The sequence below is a fragment of the Saimiri boliviensis genome, chromosome 13 (genome assembly GCF_048565385.1).
Source record: "Saimiri boliviensis isolate mSaiBol1 chromosome 13, mSaiBol1.pri, whole genome shotgun sequence".
Lineage (NCBI taxonomy): Eukaryota > Metazoa > Chordata > Mammalia > Primates > Cebidae > Saimiri > Saimiri boliviensis.
In genome coordinates this window covers 99,569,088-99,582,508 of record NC_133461.1, presented here as the reverse complement: position 1 = coordinate 99,582,508, position 13,421 = coordinate 99,569,088, and the positions used below count along the sequence as shown (strand labels likewise).

General features: G+C 36.4%; 1 protein-coding gene and 1 long non-coding RNA gene across 6 annotated transcripts in view; one reads left to right on the top strand and one right to left on the bottom strand.

Moving 5' to 3' along the window:
- The window catches only part of ADAM28 (ADAM metallopeptidase domain 28), a 63,728-nt gene extending 56,359 nt beyond the window's left edge, over positions 1–7,369 (bottom strand). For 2 of the 5 annotated variants that reach the window (XM_074384068.1, XM_074384069.1), the window contains exon 1: positions 1,061–5,244. In XM_074384068.1, coding sequence (XP_074240169.1) covers positions 1,061–1,231 — 171 coding nt within the window. In that variant the 5' untranslated portion in view covers positions 1,232–5,244. Of the gene's footprint in view, positions 1–1,060; positions 5,246–6,369; positions 6,487–7,219 lie in introns of those variants that run through there. The other 3 variants (XM_074384071.1, XM_010347742.3, XM_074384072.1) reach the window with 3 other exon arrangements.
- The window catches only part of LOC141580869 (uncharacterized), a 602,033-nt gene extending 589,019 nt beyond the window's left edge, over positions 1–13,014 (top strand). Inside the window, exon 5 of the long non-coding RNA XR_012513274.1 lies at positions 12,428–13,014. This is a non-coding gene — a long non-coding RNA (uncharacterized LOC141580869). The remainder of the gene's footprint in view (positions 1–12,427) is intronic.
- Positions 13,015–13,421: the final 407 nt, after the last annotated feature.

Here is a 13,421-nt window from a genome sequence, read left to right as displayed (position 1 = left end):
TGTGCCAGTTTGTTATATGGGTAAATTGCATGTCACGGGAGTTTGGTGTACAGATTACTTTTTCACCCAGATAATAAGCATAATACATGACATGAAAAAAAGTGTCTGACACTTTAAAGAAACTGTTAGGAAGCATTTGAAGAAAGTCATATTGAAGCGTAATTCAATGTATATAGGTTCCATCTGAAGTCAGCGAAACCATTTGGTTGATAGCTAATTATTTTGAGAAATGAGGTCAACTTCAGGGTCTCTTATCATAAATTTGCTTTAGAAGAAATGTTACCGTAAACCATGCCCAGTGAGGGAATATGTCCACCTAATGTGTTAGATTTTGGAGTATTTCTGCAAACTATTTTTTATGTCTCATTTATCTGTATTTTCCTGGCTCCCAGAACAAGACTTAAGAGTGCAGGTAATTATAACATTGTGTTTGAATGAATCATCATGTTTTAGCTTTCCTGTTAGAATTAACAAATGCTTATTGAGTGATTGCTGACTGAGAATATGTAGTAAGAAATATACAAATGTTAAAAGGAGCCTATTTAGAAAAGACAGATAAATTTCATATGAATGTGCATGTATACATTGCATTCACTTGCTATATTTTGTTTTATGTTTTAATTGTCATAATTGTGTTAGATGATAGATAATGTTGAGATAAGAAGATAGATTAGATTGATAGGAAGGTAGGTGGCATCCAATTTTCTTTGTAAGTACATAGAATGAATTATCACAAAATGTTAAATTTACTCTGTTACCTTGGACATTTTCTTTCACTTCTCAGAAAATTGATTTGTAAAAGAGGCTAATAATATAACTTTGGGTTATAGGAAGATTTTTTAAAAGGTCAAAAACAAATACAAATATAATTGTTATTTAACTCCAAGGTGTAATCACTAAAAACATCACAAAGTCCACTTTGATACATGCAGACAGGCATACACAAACACAAACAACACACATATAAATCTCATATCTATCGCTCATCTCATATATATATATATATATATATATATAAAATACATCTCAAATCAAGACTTTGATAAATCAAAAGCTGTACCCGTTGCTCTGGCTCTTTGATCTCTCTTCTTTTACGTAGTGGATGAAGTCTTACAGGATAAACCACTTCATACTTCTTCAAGCCAGGGAGTTCTTTTATAGCACTTACTGAGAGGAAAAAGAAAAAGATTTGTCCAGGTAGAACTGAAGTAGGCTGGTCATTAATGACCATCCTTACTGCATTCCCAATGAATGATGCTACATACAGAAGCCTGAAATGATGAATGTCAGAGTTATTAATGTGCTGACACCAAAAGAAAGCAACAAGATCAGAAACCTCTTTCCTCTTAATGCTTTACTTTAACCTATATCTGTATCTTGTGATGTTTCCCCGTTAAAAGTTTACAAGTGTCTATTTAGAGAAAGTATTTCTTTTGGATTTTTCCACTTCTCCTTACCTTTGATCCCTGTGGCACAGGGACTTAGCAGCAGCACAAGGCAAAAAGAATTAAAGACAGAAGCCAGCGTAATCCTCTGAGAAGCTAATCAGTCCCAGAAAAATTGAGTTGAAGCACTGGAAACCATACAATGTTAGAAAAATAAAATAACTAATGTACAAAATTTTTTATTTTTCTTGGATTTGAAAACAGCAATATTCTATACTAGTGAAAACAACTATGTCACAGTAAGAAAAGACTCCAATACTAGGTTTATAGAATGTGGTGGCATAAGCAATACAGATAAACCTTCATTTTACATACAAACATTTTAAGTAAAAATTAGAGAAGCAGGTAAATAGAATCACAGGCCCGGAAGGACTTTCTGAGCCTGCAGTCTCATTGAAAGAGAACTAAAAAGTGATTTGATCCAACCTATCTGCATCTTAAATGCTCCTCTCCATGTTGTTTTTAGAAGTCATTTTGTTTAATTTTATTTTGTTTTGAGACAAGGTCTCACTCTGCCACCAAGCTGGAATGCAGTGGTGCACACACGGCTCAATGCAGCCTCAACCTCCTGGGCTCAAGCCATCCTTCCAGCTCAGCCTCCAGAGATGCTGGGACTACAGGTATGCACCACCATGGCTGGCTAGTTTTTTTCTTTTTTTTTTTTTTTTTTTTTTTTTCCTATTAGAGAAGAGGTCTCGCTGTGTTGTCCAGGCTGGTCTCAAACTCCCAGTCTCTAGCAATCCTCCTGGCTCAGCCTCCCAAAGTGCTGGGATGACAGGCATGAGCCACTGCCTCTGGCCTGGAAATCATTTTAGAGAGAGTTTTCAATTTTCTCAAGCCTAACTTTAGATTTTCTATTTTCTTTTTGATTTGCCCGTGTGGTCTCATCTCTGCTGTGTGTATAGTTAATAGACCTGCTTCTTAGATGCTGAAGGCGGGTGCAGGCTTAACCAGAGTGTAGACTGCAATAGCAGAATGGGGCCTAATTCAGCAACTTCCTAAGACTGGAACTGGAAATGTTTGATTCTGTTCTCTGGGCAAGGACTAGGAGGGTCTCTAAACATAATCCTGGCTCATTTAAGTACTAAAATTTAAGTTGCATGGTGAGAAACATTTATGTTACTTTGGTTGATCTTTTAACAAACACAACTGAGGCACTTAGTATTATTTATTGCTTACCTAGGAGGACTGTACACTTAGTCATGTCCCACAGAGCAAAACTCATTTTTTAAATTTTTTTAAAGAAACTAAAGCAGAAACTTTCCAAAAGTCTTAGTGTTGTTGATTTTTTAAAATCATTTGAGCATGACTTAAATTCATTTGACTACTTGAGTCATTTACATTTAACTTTGAAGAATAGAAAAAGGGTTTAAACTGGCTAATAACTCTCTGAGTCACAAATGGGGTGTAAAAATCATGAAAAAATATTTTCTTTCAGTGGCTTAAGAGTTACTCTAAAAAAAAATTCAAAATTACTTAAAGCCATGGCACTGACACTAGAATACCTTATTTTTTTATTTGGTTTGGGTGTTTAAATCATTTGAAAAAAGGAGGCTGATTAAATGGTTTCTCAAGCTACTTCAAGTGATTTATGCAAATAAATATAGAATTCCCTATAATATCTTTGGAGAGTCAGTTATCATTAATTATGAAAGATAAATTCTGATCCATTGTGATAAAATAAGCCTCATTACATTGTCACACTTCAAGAACATCACAGGGTTCTTCAGTTCCTCATTTCTTGCTCTCACAGAGGTAATCACTGGGTATCTTTTATTTCTATTAAGTTAACTTTTGGTAAAGGAAAACAATAACATCAGTTATAAAACATTTTCATAACTTAAGTTCAAAAACCCAAAGAAATATTAAATCAATCATTCTTTTTCTGAGTTAAAATGTTTGTAATCATTGTAATTATTTGGCAATAATAAGATGCCGAAAGGTAAGAAAATTACTCCTGCCAGAAATTAACTGATGATATTGACACAATCCCATGCTGCCTCCTTAATTCAGGGACACAGAACAAGCATACAATATGGCACCAACATGCTGCCTGGTGTATTACAGTAGTTAATCAATGCAATTAGTCTTGTTAAAATAGAGTTCTCGAAGACATTTCACCAATGTTGCAGCCAACATAAATCTTTTAAAATGCTATATAAGCACACACATGATTGTAACAGGAAATACTAGTCCAAGCTGCCTTCATGGAATAAAGTAATAGCTGCATTCCTGATTCTTTGTATAGAAGCAGAAAATGAAGTGAGTTTCCTTCTGAACACCATTCAGAAATGGTGAGAAGAAAAACAGGCCCATCTACACAACACAAATTTTCTCTCACATGCACACCGACCTCTATGCTTCTAGTTAGTATCTGAATTCTAATGTTTCATGAAATCAAAAATTACAATCTAGCTCTTAAATATGGGCTCAAAATACATAAGTTAGCTATAAAATTTATTTCCAGCTTTCCAGTGGCTGAACACTTCCAAATAGAAACCAAAAAGAAAGCAAAACAAAACAATAGCAACAAAAAACACACTTCTTTTCAATGTCTTTGGCAACCTCTCATTCTCTTCAATTTGAACTGAATGGATTTCCAGCTCTTCCCAAACTCTCGCAACACCATATGTTCTCTAAAGAAACCAAACAGAACTTCTCATAAAGGCTCTTATTTTCTGGAATCCTAGAAGTCCCTGAAATAATCGGATCTGGAATACAACAAATTACACAGACATCGTGGGGGTGTAACAGACCTAAATATTGTTTAGCTCACCCATCTTCAAGTTTAATGGAGATGGTGCAGCCTCATCCCCACTGAATATAAGGTTAATTATTTTGAAGCCTGAGAAACAAAACACAACTAACTGCCATCCAGGGATTACACAAATCCCAGGTATAACACAATGTTTCTCCTAATTCATTTTAATACTTCCCACAGAACTCACGCGCTGGATTAGTTTTTCTAGCAAAACCAGATCAGGAAAAAGAAAACTGTTATTTTGCTTTAGATTGGATAATTATTTTTGACTGGTTTGAGTTTTAGACAATTCAAAGCTCATTAACATTAACATGATAGACATTAGTCTGGATTGCTACATTATTTGTTCATGTGTTTGGGGTCATTTTGGAAAGGGGAACATTAGTATATAATATTGACACTTTCATTTTTGTTCAAATGTGTTTGAAACTGTTGAAAGGAATGTCTTCTTTCCAAATTGAACATATCACATTAAACCCTGAATTAGGATTTACATAAGGATATTAACTTACATTCTGGGATTGCCTGCATCTCCTCAAACCGTCTTGTGGTTTTAAAGTTCATACATTAAAAGTGAGTACAAACAAAAGAAAAACAATGCATCTTAATTAGGTCTATTATTTTGACTATTTAGATTGTATATTTTCATTTTAGTCTTCTACTCACCTTATAGAGGCAATAACTGATAGTTTGCAATAAAATAATTTCAAAAAATACTGTACCCCCTGGGTATTCTGCTGTAACATAGTAAGGACCTTTCTCGCCAGGCGCCGTGGCTCAAGCCTGTAATCCCAGCACTTTGGGAGGCCGAGGCGGGTGGATCATAAGGTCAAGAGACCGAGACCATCCTGGTCAACACGGTGAAAGCATCTCTACTAAAAATACAAAAAAATTAGCTGGGCATGATGGCACGTGCCTGTAATCCCAGCTACTCAGGAGGCTGAGGCAGGAGAATTGCCTGAACCCGGAAGGTGGAGGTTGCAGTGAGCCGAGATCGCGCCATTCATTGCACTCCAGCCTGGGTAGCAAGAGCAAAACTCCGTCTCAAAAAAAAAAAAAAAAAAAAAAAAAAAAAGGACCTTTCTCCTTTATTGCTGTATTCATTTACATCTTCACCTCACAAACACCTGTCACATGCTTTTAAATATTTGTTTTTCCTTTTCATCGGATTAAATCCCGTAAGTCATTTTTTCTCAGGGGATTGTGAGGTTCACAGCAAACAACTGGCCTTATTTTATATCTGATTTTTTTATTTCAACCGTCTGGGAACTGGGCAGAAGTCATGCTCAGAGGGGAACATATGTATTGTTTCAATGATAGTGGCAGAGTACAAAGAAGACGAGGTGGGAAGTGAAAACTATTTTACTTCTTAGGTGCTGACTGAAAAGGCAACCCAAATGGGGATCATAACAGGGATAGTTGAGTGGCAAAAAGACACCCTTAATAATACAAGCTTGAAGTTAAAGGAGGGGTGACTTCACACTTTTAGGCATGAAGTCAGAAGAAGTTGCGTCTCTTGGTGCCCTGTTGTGCATGCACATTCGGGTAGCAGAATCAGTTGGTGTGCCCAATTACACGCAAGGGCTATAATGTGCACGGGCTCCAGTGTTAGCCATGTGACTCGGTTAGTGGATCCAGCTTGATCTTTTTACTCTTCACAAAGCTAGTGCCCAAGCAGTTCTTGTATTTCTGCCAAGAAGGGGTTCCAGAAAAGCTGTTGGTGATAGCATTTTTGGAGAATGGAGAGAAAAAAGATTTCTATTAAGTTTGACTCTAAAAGGAATTTCAGGTTAATTTTAAATGGCTAGCATCAGTTTTATATATATATATATATTTTTAATATTTCAAGCTCATTTTACCAAAAGAGAACTGGTATAATGTAATACCAGAAAAGACAGGTATCAAGGCAAAAGGCGTTAGAGATGAAGAAGATCACTGCACAGTGGTAAAACGTTCAGTTCAGATATACGTATATATTATAGAAAGCAAAATACATAGAAACAAGGAAAATAACCAAGTATTTACAGATATCAGGTTAGGTGAAATTTGTATAAGTCTTGAAAACAAATTAGAAACAAGTCAGAAGCAGGAAAATCATTTTTAGCAACGAAGTACTAAGCAGGTGAGTGGAGGAGGAACAGCTTTTCCTCCCAAAGCCTATACCTGTAGTTGATAATCTGGTCCAATTCCCAGATCTCAGCAAACATTCTAAGACCCGAAAACAGGTTTACTAGGGAAAGATTCGAAGCACTGCAGTTCATGGGCTGACTTAAATAAGCTCTGGAAATAGAAATAAGTTGAAGAATTATGATACCCAATCTAATTTAACCAAAATCTAATTACAGAATTTACCAGAAATTAAAAGACATGCTAGACATAATTCATTGTTAGGAAATAGTATATTTCTCCTTTTGAATTTTTTAATGTTTGATATAACCAGCAAAATAGAAGTAAGTTAACAATTTAAGCTTAACAGCAACATTGTTTTGTTAAGTAATATCACAATGCCTCATAAATAAAAAAAATCCATTTAGTCATATTTATTACTAATAATAAAATGGGTGTATATAAATATATGCACTCAAACAGAGCCAAACTGGCCCCCATAATAATTGCAGATATTTTCCTAAGCCTTCTACACAGCAATAGCCAAATCTGCCCCATCTTTATCATTCTGAAAATAACAAGCTAGTTCTGATGAAATCTACTTTTGCAGTCAAAAATCATATTCATGATTTAAATTATGCTGTATGAAATTGTCCCTTTTATTTCCATGTAATCTTGGATAAGATGCATACATACTGGTTCAAGACCTCTTGTTGCCTCTTTTTAACATTTTCTTTATATCACTCACACCCTCCAAACAACAGGTTAAAACCAGCCCAACTGGTTAGTAAAATTGTTTAAGAAAAAAGAAAAAAGTCAGAATATTTTATACAATAAAACTATGAGGAGATGATGAAAAAGTTCACTAATGTATTCAATAGAACCTGAAAAAGAGCTAAACACATACCTAGAACAGGAGAGAGGAGGAAACTGACTGTCAGGAGACCTTGCAACATGCTGGTTGATTCCAGTAGCACAGGGTCTGTTCTTGCTCAGATGGGTGCTGCTAGGTCTGTCCTGCCTCCTCTCCAGTGAGACTGAACGAAACTTCCTGGTTCATTCTTGTCTCTGATTCAGGAAGTATTTTCTAAAGGTGTTGCACAACCTCGAAGCTGTGGTCCTGCAACAATGGCATAGCAGGCGGAAGTCCTAGCCGCCTCCTGGCTCTAAGATTCTTTGATCTAAACTATTGTTTCAGTCTCCTCCATACCCCCCACTCCAAAGTAGTGTATTTCTTACATGTTACTATAGCCAAATAAGCTATAATAAAATAGGCAACTGCATTAATGAGTCCTGAAAAATATGCCAGGCATTTATCATTTTTACATTATAGATATTTAGATTATATATATATATATATATAGTGGTCAGAAAAACGTTATTAATGTTATTTTCCTCCTACATACATAATCTGGTTCTGTAAAGCAATTTCTAATTCAACCTAATTACTATATAACATTCTGTTTTCAATTATTTCTTGTTCTATTTTCACACAAGGGTGCTCTCAGGAAGCTTTATCCTGAAATAAGAATGTCTGACAGCGTAAGCACAAGACTTCTTAGATCCCTGGGGGTATTTGTATCATAACTGACAATTGGGAATGTGGACAAAGGATTCAAGATCCAAAGGATAAAATTTTTGGATCCGTTCCTGGTAGAAGAAAGGCTAGATTGGGTATGTCTAAAAATCACACTTGTAACCAGTAAAATAATATCAGTGGAGCTTCTTATTAAGTTTTGAGTACTGATATAGTTTGGTTGTGTCCCTACCAGAATCTCATCTTGAATTATAGTTCCCATAATCCCCATGGGTTGTGGGGGAGACCCAGTGGGAGGTAATTGAATCAAGGGGCCGGGCTTTTCCCCTGCTATTCTGTAGTTGGTGAATAAGTCTCACAAGATCCAATGATTTTATGAAGGGCAGTTCCCTTGCACATGCTCCTTTTGCCTGCCACCATGTAAGATGTCCCTTTGCCCCTTCACCTTCCACCATGATTGTGAGACCTTCCCAGCCACGTGAAACTGTGAGTCCATGAAACCTCTCTTTCTAAGTTAACCAGTCTTGGGTATTTCTTCATAACCTTATGAAAATGGACTAATACAGGTACTCTCCTAAATCTCCTGTTCTTGTTATTTTACACTCCTTATGATACTCGTGTATTACACATTTACAATCATTTTGTAGGTGAAAAATTGGGGTTCAAAAGGCAAAGGGATTCAAAAGATTAAGATTCAATTGTTCTCATTGTATAGATTAATAAGATTAAGCAGAAAAAATCACCTATCCAGTTACCGGTAGAAGTAGAATCTGAACTAGGTGTTGTCTTGGCTCTCAGTTATATAGTCTAATGCTTTCCCATGGCTTAGCTAACTCGTAATCCCAGTCTTACTTCTACTGATAAGATCCTATAGAATAAAAGTAACTATGGAATTCTTAAGGAATAGAAATAACATTGGAGACCAGTTATTACCACAAAACCTAGTCCTAGTCCACAAAAATCATGCATCATTTTACAGATTCTGAAGCATATTCTCATATTAGAGGGATCGCAGTGATGATTGATGTTTCTAAATGATCATAAAATCATCAACTAACCACAAGTAAATTTCTGCGTTATGGAGCATTTTAACCATCAGAATTGCAATTCACAGATTTCTTGCCTCTTCAACCCAAGTTCCATTGCATTGTCTTTTCCAGGGAACAGAAAGAATACTTTAACTTTTTATTACGTGTTTTTTTCCTCCCTTGATTCAATGTCATTTCACTTGTAGTGATTATGTGTCAGACACTGAGATTGCAGTTGAAAAAACACAGTTACGGCCAGTGTGGTAGCTCAAGCCTGTAATCCCAACACTTTGGGAGGCTGAGGTGGACAGATCACCTAAGGTCAGAGTTTGAGACCAGTCCTGGCCAACATGATGAAACCCCATCTGTACTAAAAATACAAAAATTAGCCAGGCATGGTGGTTGGTGCCTGTAATCTCAGTTATTCAGGAAGCTGAGGTAGGAGACTCGCTTGATTGCTTAATCCCAGGAGGCAGAGGCTGCAATGAGCTGAGGTTGCACCACCACACTTCAGCCTGGGCAACAGAGCAAGACACTATCTCAAACAAACAAAAATCAGAATCACTTTCTTTGAGATGTTTACAATCTGGTGAGAGAGGTAAGTTCAATCACCATAAAATTGTTCAGAGTGAATACTACCTATAAATTATCACAATACATTGTGTTTAATGTTCAGTATATTTGTCAATAGCAGTCAGAGGTCTACACCAAGCAGGGTGGGGAGTGCATCCTTGAGGCAGGAGTTCTGGGAGAAGGACTCCTTATTCCATTAATGGTGCTAGGATAGCTGGCTAGCCATATGCAGAAAAATAAAACTGGATCCCTACATTACACCATATATAAAAATTAACTCATGCATTAAAGATTTAAGTGTAAGTCCTCAAACTATGACAATCCTATTAAAAAAAAAAAAAAAACAAGGAAATTACATTATGGACATTGGCTCTGGGAAGGAATTTATGATTAAGTCCTCAAAAGCAATTGCAACAAAAACAAAAATGGACAAGTGGGGCCTAGTTAAAGAGCATCTGTATGGCAAAAAACTGTCATCACAGCAAACTAATAACCTATAGAATAGGAGAAAATATGGGCAAACTACACAGCTAACAGAAATCTAATATCCAGAATCTATAAGGAAGTGAAACAATTGAATAGCAAGAAACAACCCCATTAAAAAATGGGCAAAAGGTCAGGTACAGTGGCTTTTTTACCTGTAATCGTAGCACTCTGGGAGGCCAAGGCATGCAGATCACCTGAAGTCAGGAATTCGAGACCAGTCTGGTCAACATGGTGAAACCCTCTCGCTACTAAAAATACAAAAATTAGCCAGGTGTGGTGGCAGGCACCTGTAGTCCCAGCTACTTGGGAGGCTGTGGCAGGAGAATATCTTGAACCTGAGAGGAAGAGGTTGCAATGAACCAAGACTGCACTACCACACTCCTGCCTGAGTGACAGATCAAAGACTCTGTCCCCCTCCCCCAAAAAATGGGCACAACAAATGAACAGACACTTCTTAAGACATATAAGCAACTAACAAGCACGTGGAAAAATGCCAGACAAAACTAATTATCAGATAAATGCAAATCAAAACAACAATGAGCTCCATTTCACACCTGTCAGAATGGTGATTATTAGAAAGTCAAAAAACAACAAATGCTGGTGAGACTACAGAGAAAAGGAAACACTCAAACAATGTTGGTAGAAATGTAAATTAGTTACGATATGCTGGAAAGCAGTTTGGAGATTTCTCAAATTAAGATAGAACAGTCATTTGACCCAACAATCCCATTGCTGGATATATAGCCAAAATGAAATAAATTATTTTACCAAAAAAACACATGTACCAGTGTGTTCAATACAGTACTATACACAAGAGCAATGCATGGAATCAAGCTAGGTGTCCATTGATGGTGGAATGGATAAATAAAATGTGGTACGTATATACTGTGGAACACTATGCAGCTATAACAAATAATTAAATTATATTCTTTGAAGGAACATGGATCAGCTAGTCATTATCCTAAGCAAATTCATGCAGAAACAGAAAACCAAGTACTGCATGTTCTCGTGTGTACACATATAAACTAAATGTTGGGTACTCACGGACATAAAGATGACATCAGTAGACACTGGGGACTACTGGATAAGGGAGGGAAGACGGGAAAGGGCTGAAAAACTAGCTATTGGATACTATGCTTAGTACCTGGGTGGCAAGATTATTTGTGTCCCAAACCTCAGTGGTACAAATAATCACACAATATATCCATCTGGATATGTACCTCCCTGAATGTAAAAGTTGGAAAAAAAATATGAGAATAAGTAAAGATGATATGTTATAGCACATTAGTTTATGACTGGTAGTGTTTGGTTTTGTTGGAGCAAAGAACGTCTGGGAGAATGGGAAGGTATCTTGCAAGTATAAAAGTTCGTGCTTGACTTGAACCCTGTGGTGAATGGGCACCACTGATGAGATCTGATGAGAAGTAGTATAACTTACCTGCTTGCCTCTTTAGGAGAAGAGTGCATTGGAAATGGTGAATGATGACAGTCTGAAGGCTGATGCATGTGGCATTTTAAATTAGCAGTCGTTCTTCAGTTCTGTTCAATTCTCTTGTAGTCGTGGTGTGCCTTTGATCACAGGTTTTTCCAGTAATCATTCTCATAAGTTTTTATTATTCTTCATAGCCCAGTTATCTTTATAATGCCCTTTACTGTGAAAGAATTTATACCAGTCTCTAAATGAATTTTATTTTCTGCTTCCCTGGTTATTTCCTCAAAGATGCATCAAGCAAACATAAAAGTTGAATTTGAACAATCAGCTTAACTTTATCCTTTGTTCCTTTGTGTTAACTACAGCAGTATCGTTTATATCTTTAATTGTTATAACTTGTCAAACTTTTTGCCAGAATATAAAACATAAATGGCAGAGAGAAGACCTACAGAGTGAAAAAACATATATTTCATTGTATAATACACTCAGAGGGGTACAGTAAAATGGGAAAAAGCATAAGCTAGCACTCAAAATCTGTGCTAAAACATATATCAGCAATGTTCTCTCTATATAATAAATTACAGGAATAATGAATGCATATATACATATCATTACTATTGTCACACACACACACACACACACACAGTCATGGATCACTTAATGGAATACAGTCTGAAAAATGTGTCATTAGGCGATTTTGTTGGTTTGTGTTACAGTATATTTATACAAACCTAGAGTAGACTACAACACAACTAGGCTGTATGGTATAGCCTCTTGTTCCTAGGCTACAAACCTGTGTAGCATGTTACTATGCTGTATACTGTAGGCAGTTGTAATACAATGGTAATTATTGTATAACTAAACCTATCTAAATGTAGAAATGATACACAATATTATAATCTTATAGGACCATATCATGCATGCATTCCATCAATGACTGAAATGTCCTTTATGTGATACATAACTGTATGTAGGTACACACATAAATATACACGTATATACACACAAATACATATAAACCCTCCCTTTTTTCTTTTCTTTTTTTTTTTTTTTTTGCAGACAGTCTTGCTCTTTTGTTGCCCAGGCTGGAGTGCAGTGGCACAATTTCAGCTCACTGGAACCTCTGCCTCCTGGATTAAAGCCTCTTTCTAATATATACAGGTATGTGCCATATAAATTACATTTCAGTCATTAATGGATTGCATGTATGATGGTGATCTATCACCACATGTAATTGTGTGTATATATGTATAGGTGTATAAAATATAAATATATTTAGGATAGTATTTCAGAAAGAGAAATAATGCTGCAAGGTATCAGTTCTGCAAAAGGAGGTATGGAATGATATCAAATCAGATTAATATTTTAGGACAATTACCTTGACAGCAGTGTAGAAAATGACTCTAAAGTCAGATTGGAGCAGAGAGAAGAAACTAGTTCTAAGTGAAAATGAAAGTAAGAGTCTGAATTTAAGCAGAAGCCATAGGGATGGAAAGAAGGGGAGAGGTTTGAGAAATACTTATTCACTATATTGGTGATATTTGGTTACTAATTAGATATAGGGGTGCTGAAATTTAAAAGAGGGTGTATTCATTAAATATTTAGTGTCTACTAAATATTTAATATGTGGCAACTAGGGCAATAGGTTTTGGGGATTAGGCTTTGAACACAGAGATAAAAACGTATACATGCTTGGAGATTAGAATCTAGTTGGAATGGGAATGTGAGCAAAATAACTGCTACGAAGAAAATAAAACTAAGTGACAAGTTCTAAACAAACATCCATTGCTCACTCCTACTGTTTCCTGCCTTTGAAAGAGGAAGCATGACCTCCTGGCCCCTTTTTGGCCCTTCTCTTATTCTACCAAGGGAAGTAGAGGAACCCATCTGCCTGCCTTTTGGTGGAGCACATGTGTGCTCTGCTTCTCCCTCCTTAAGTGTCCAGGGGGCAGTGGAGAGCTGTCCTCATGTGGAACATAGCCAGCCCCATGGACTTCCTGGGACTCGTAGATGAGCCTACTGAATTCTGGGGACCAGTGCTAGCAAACATGCT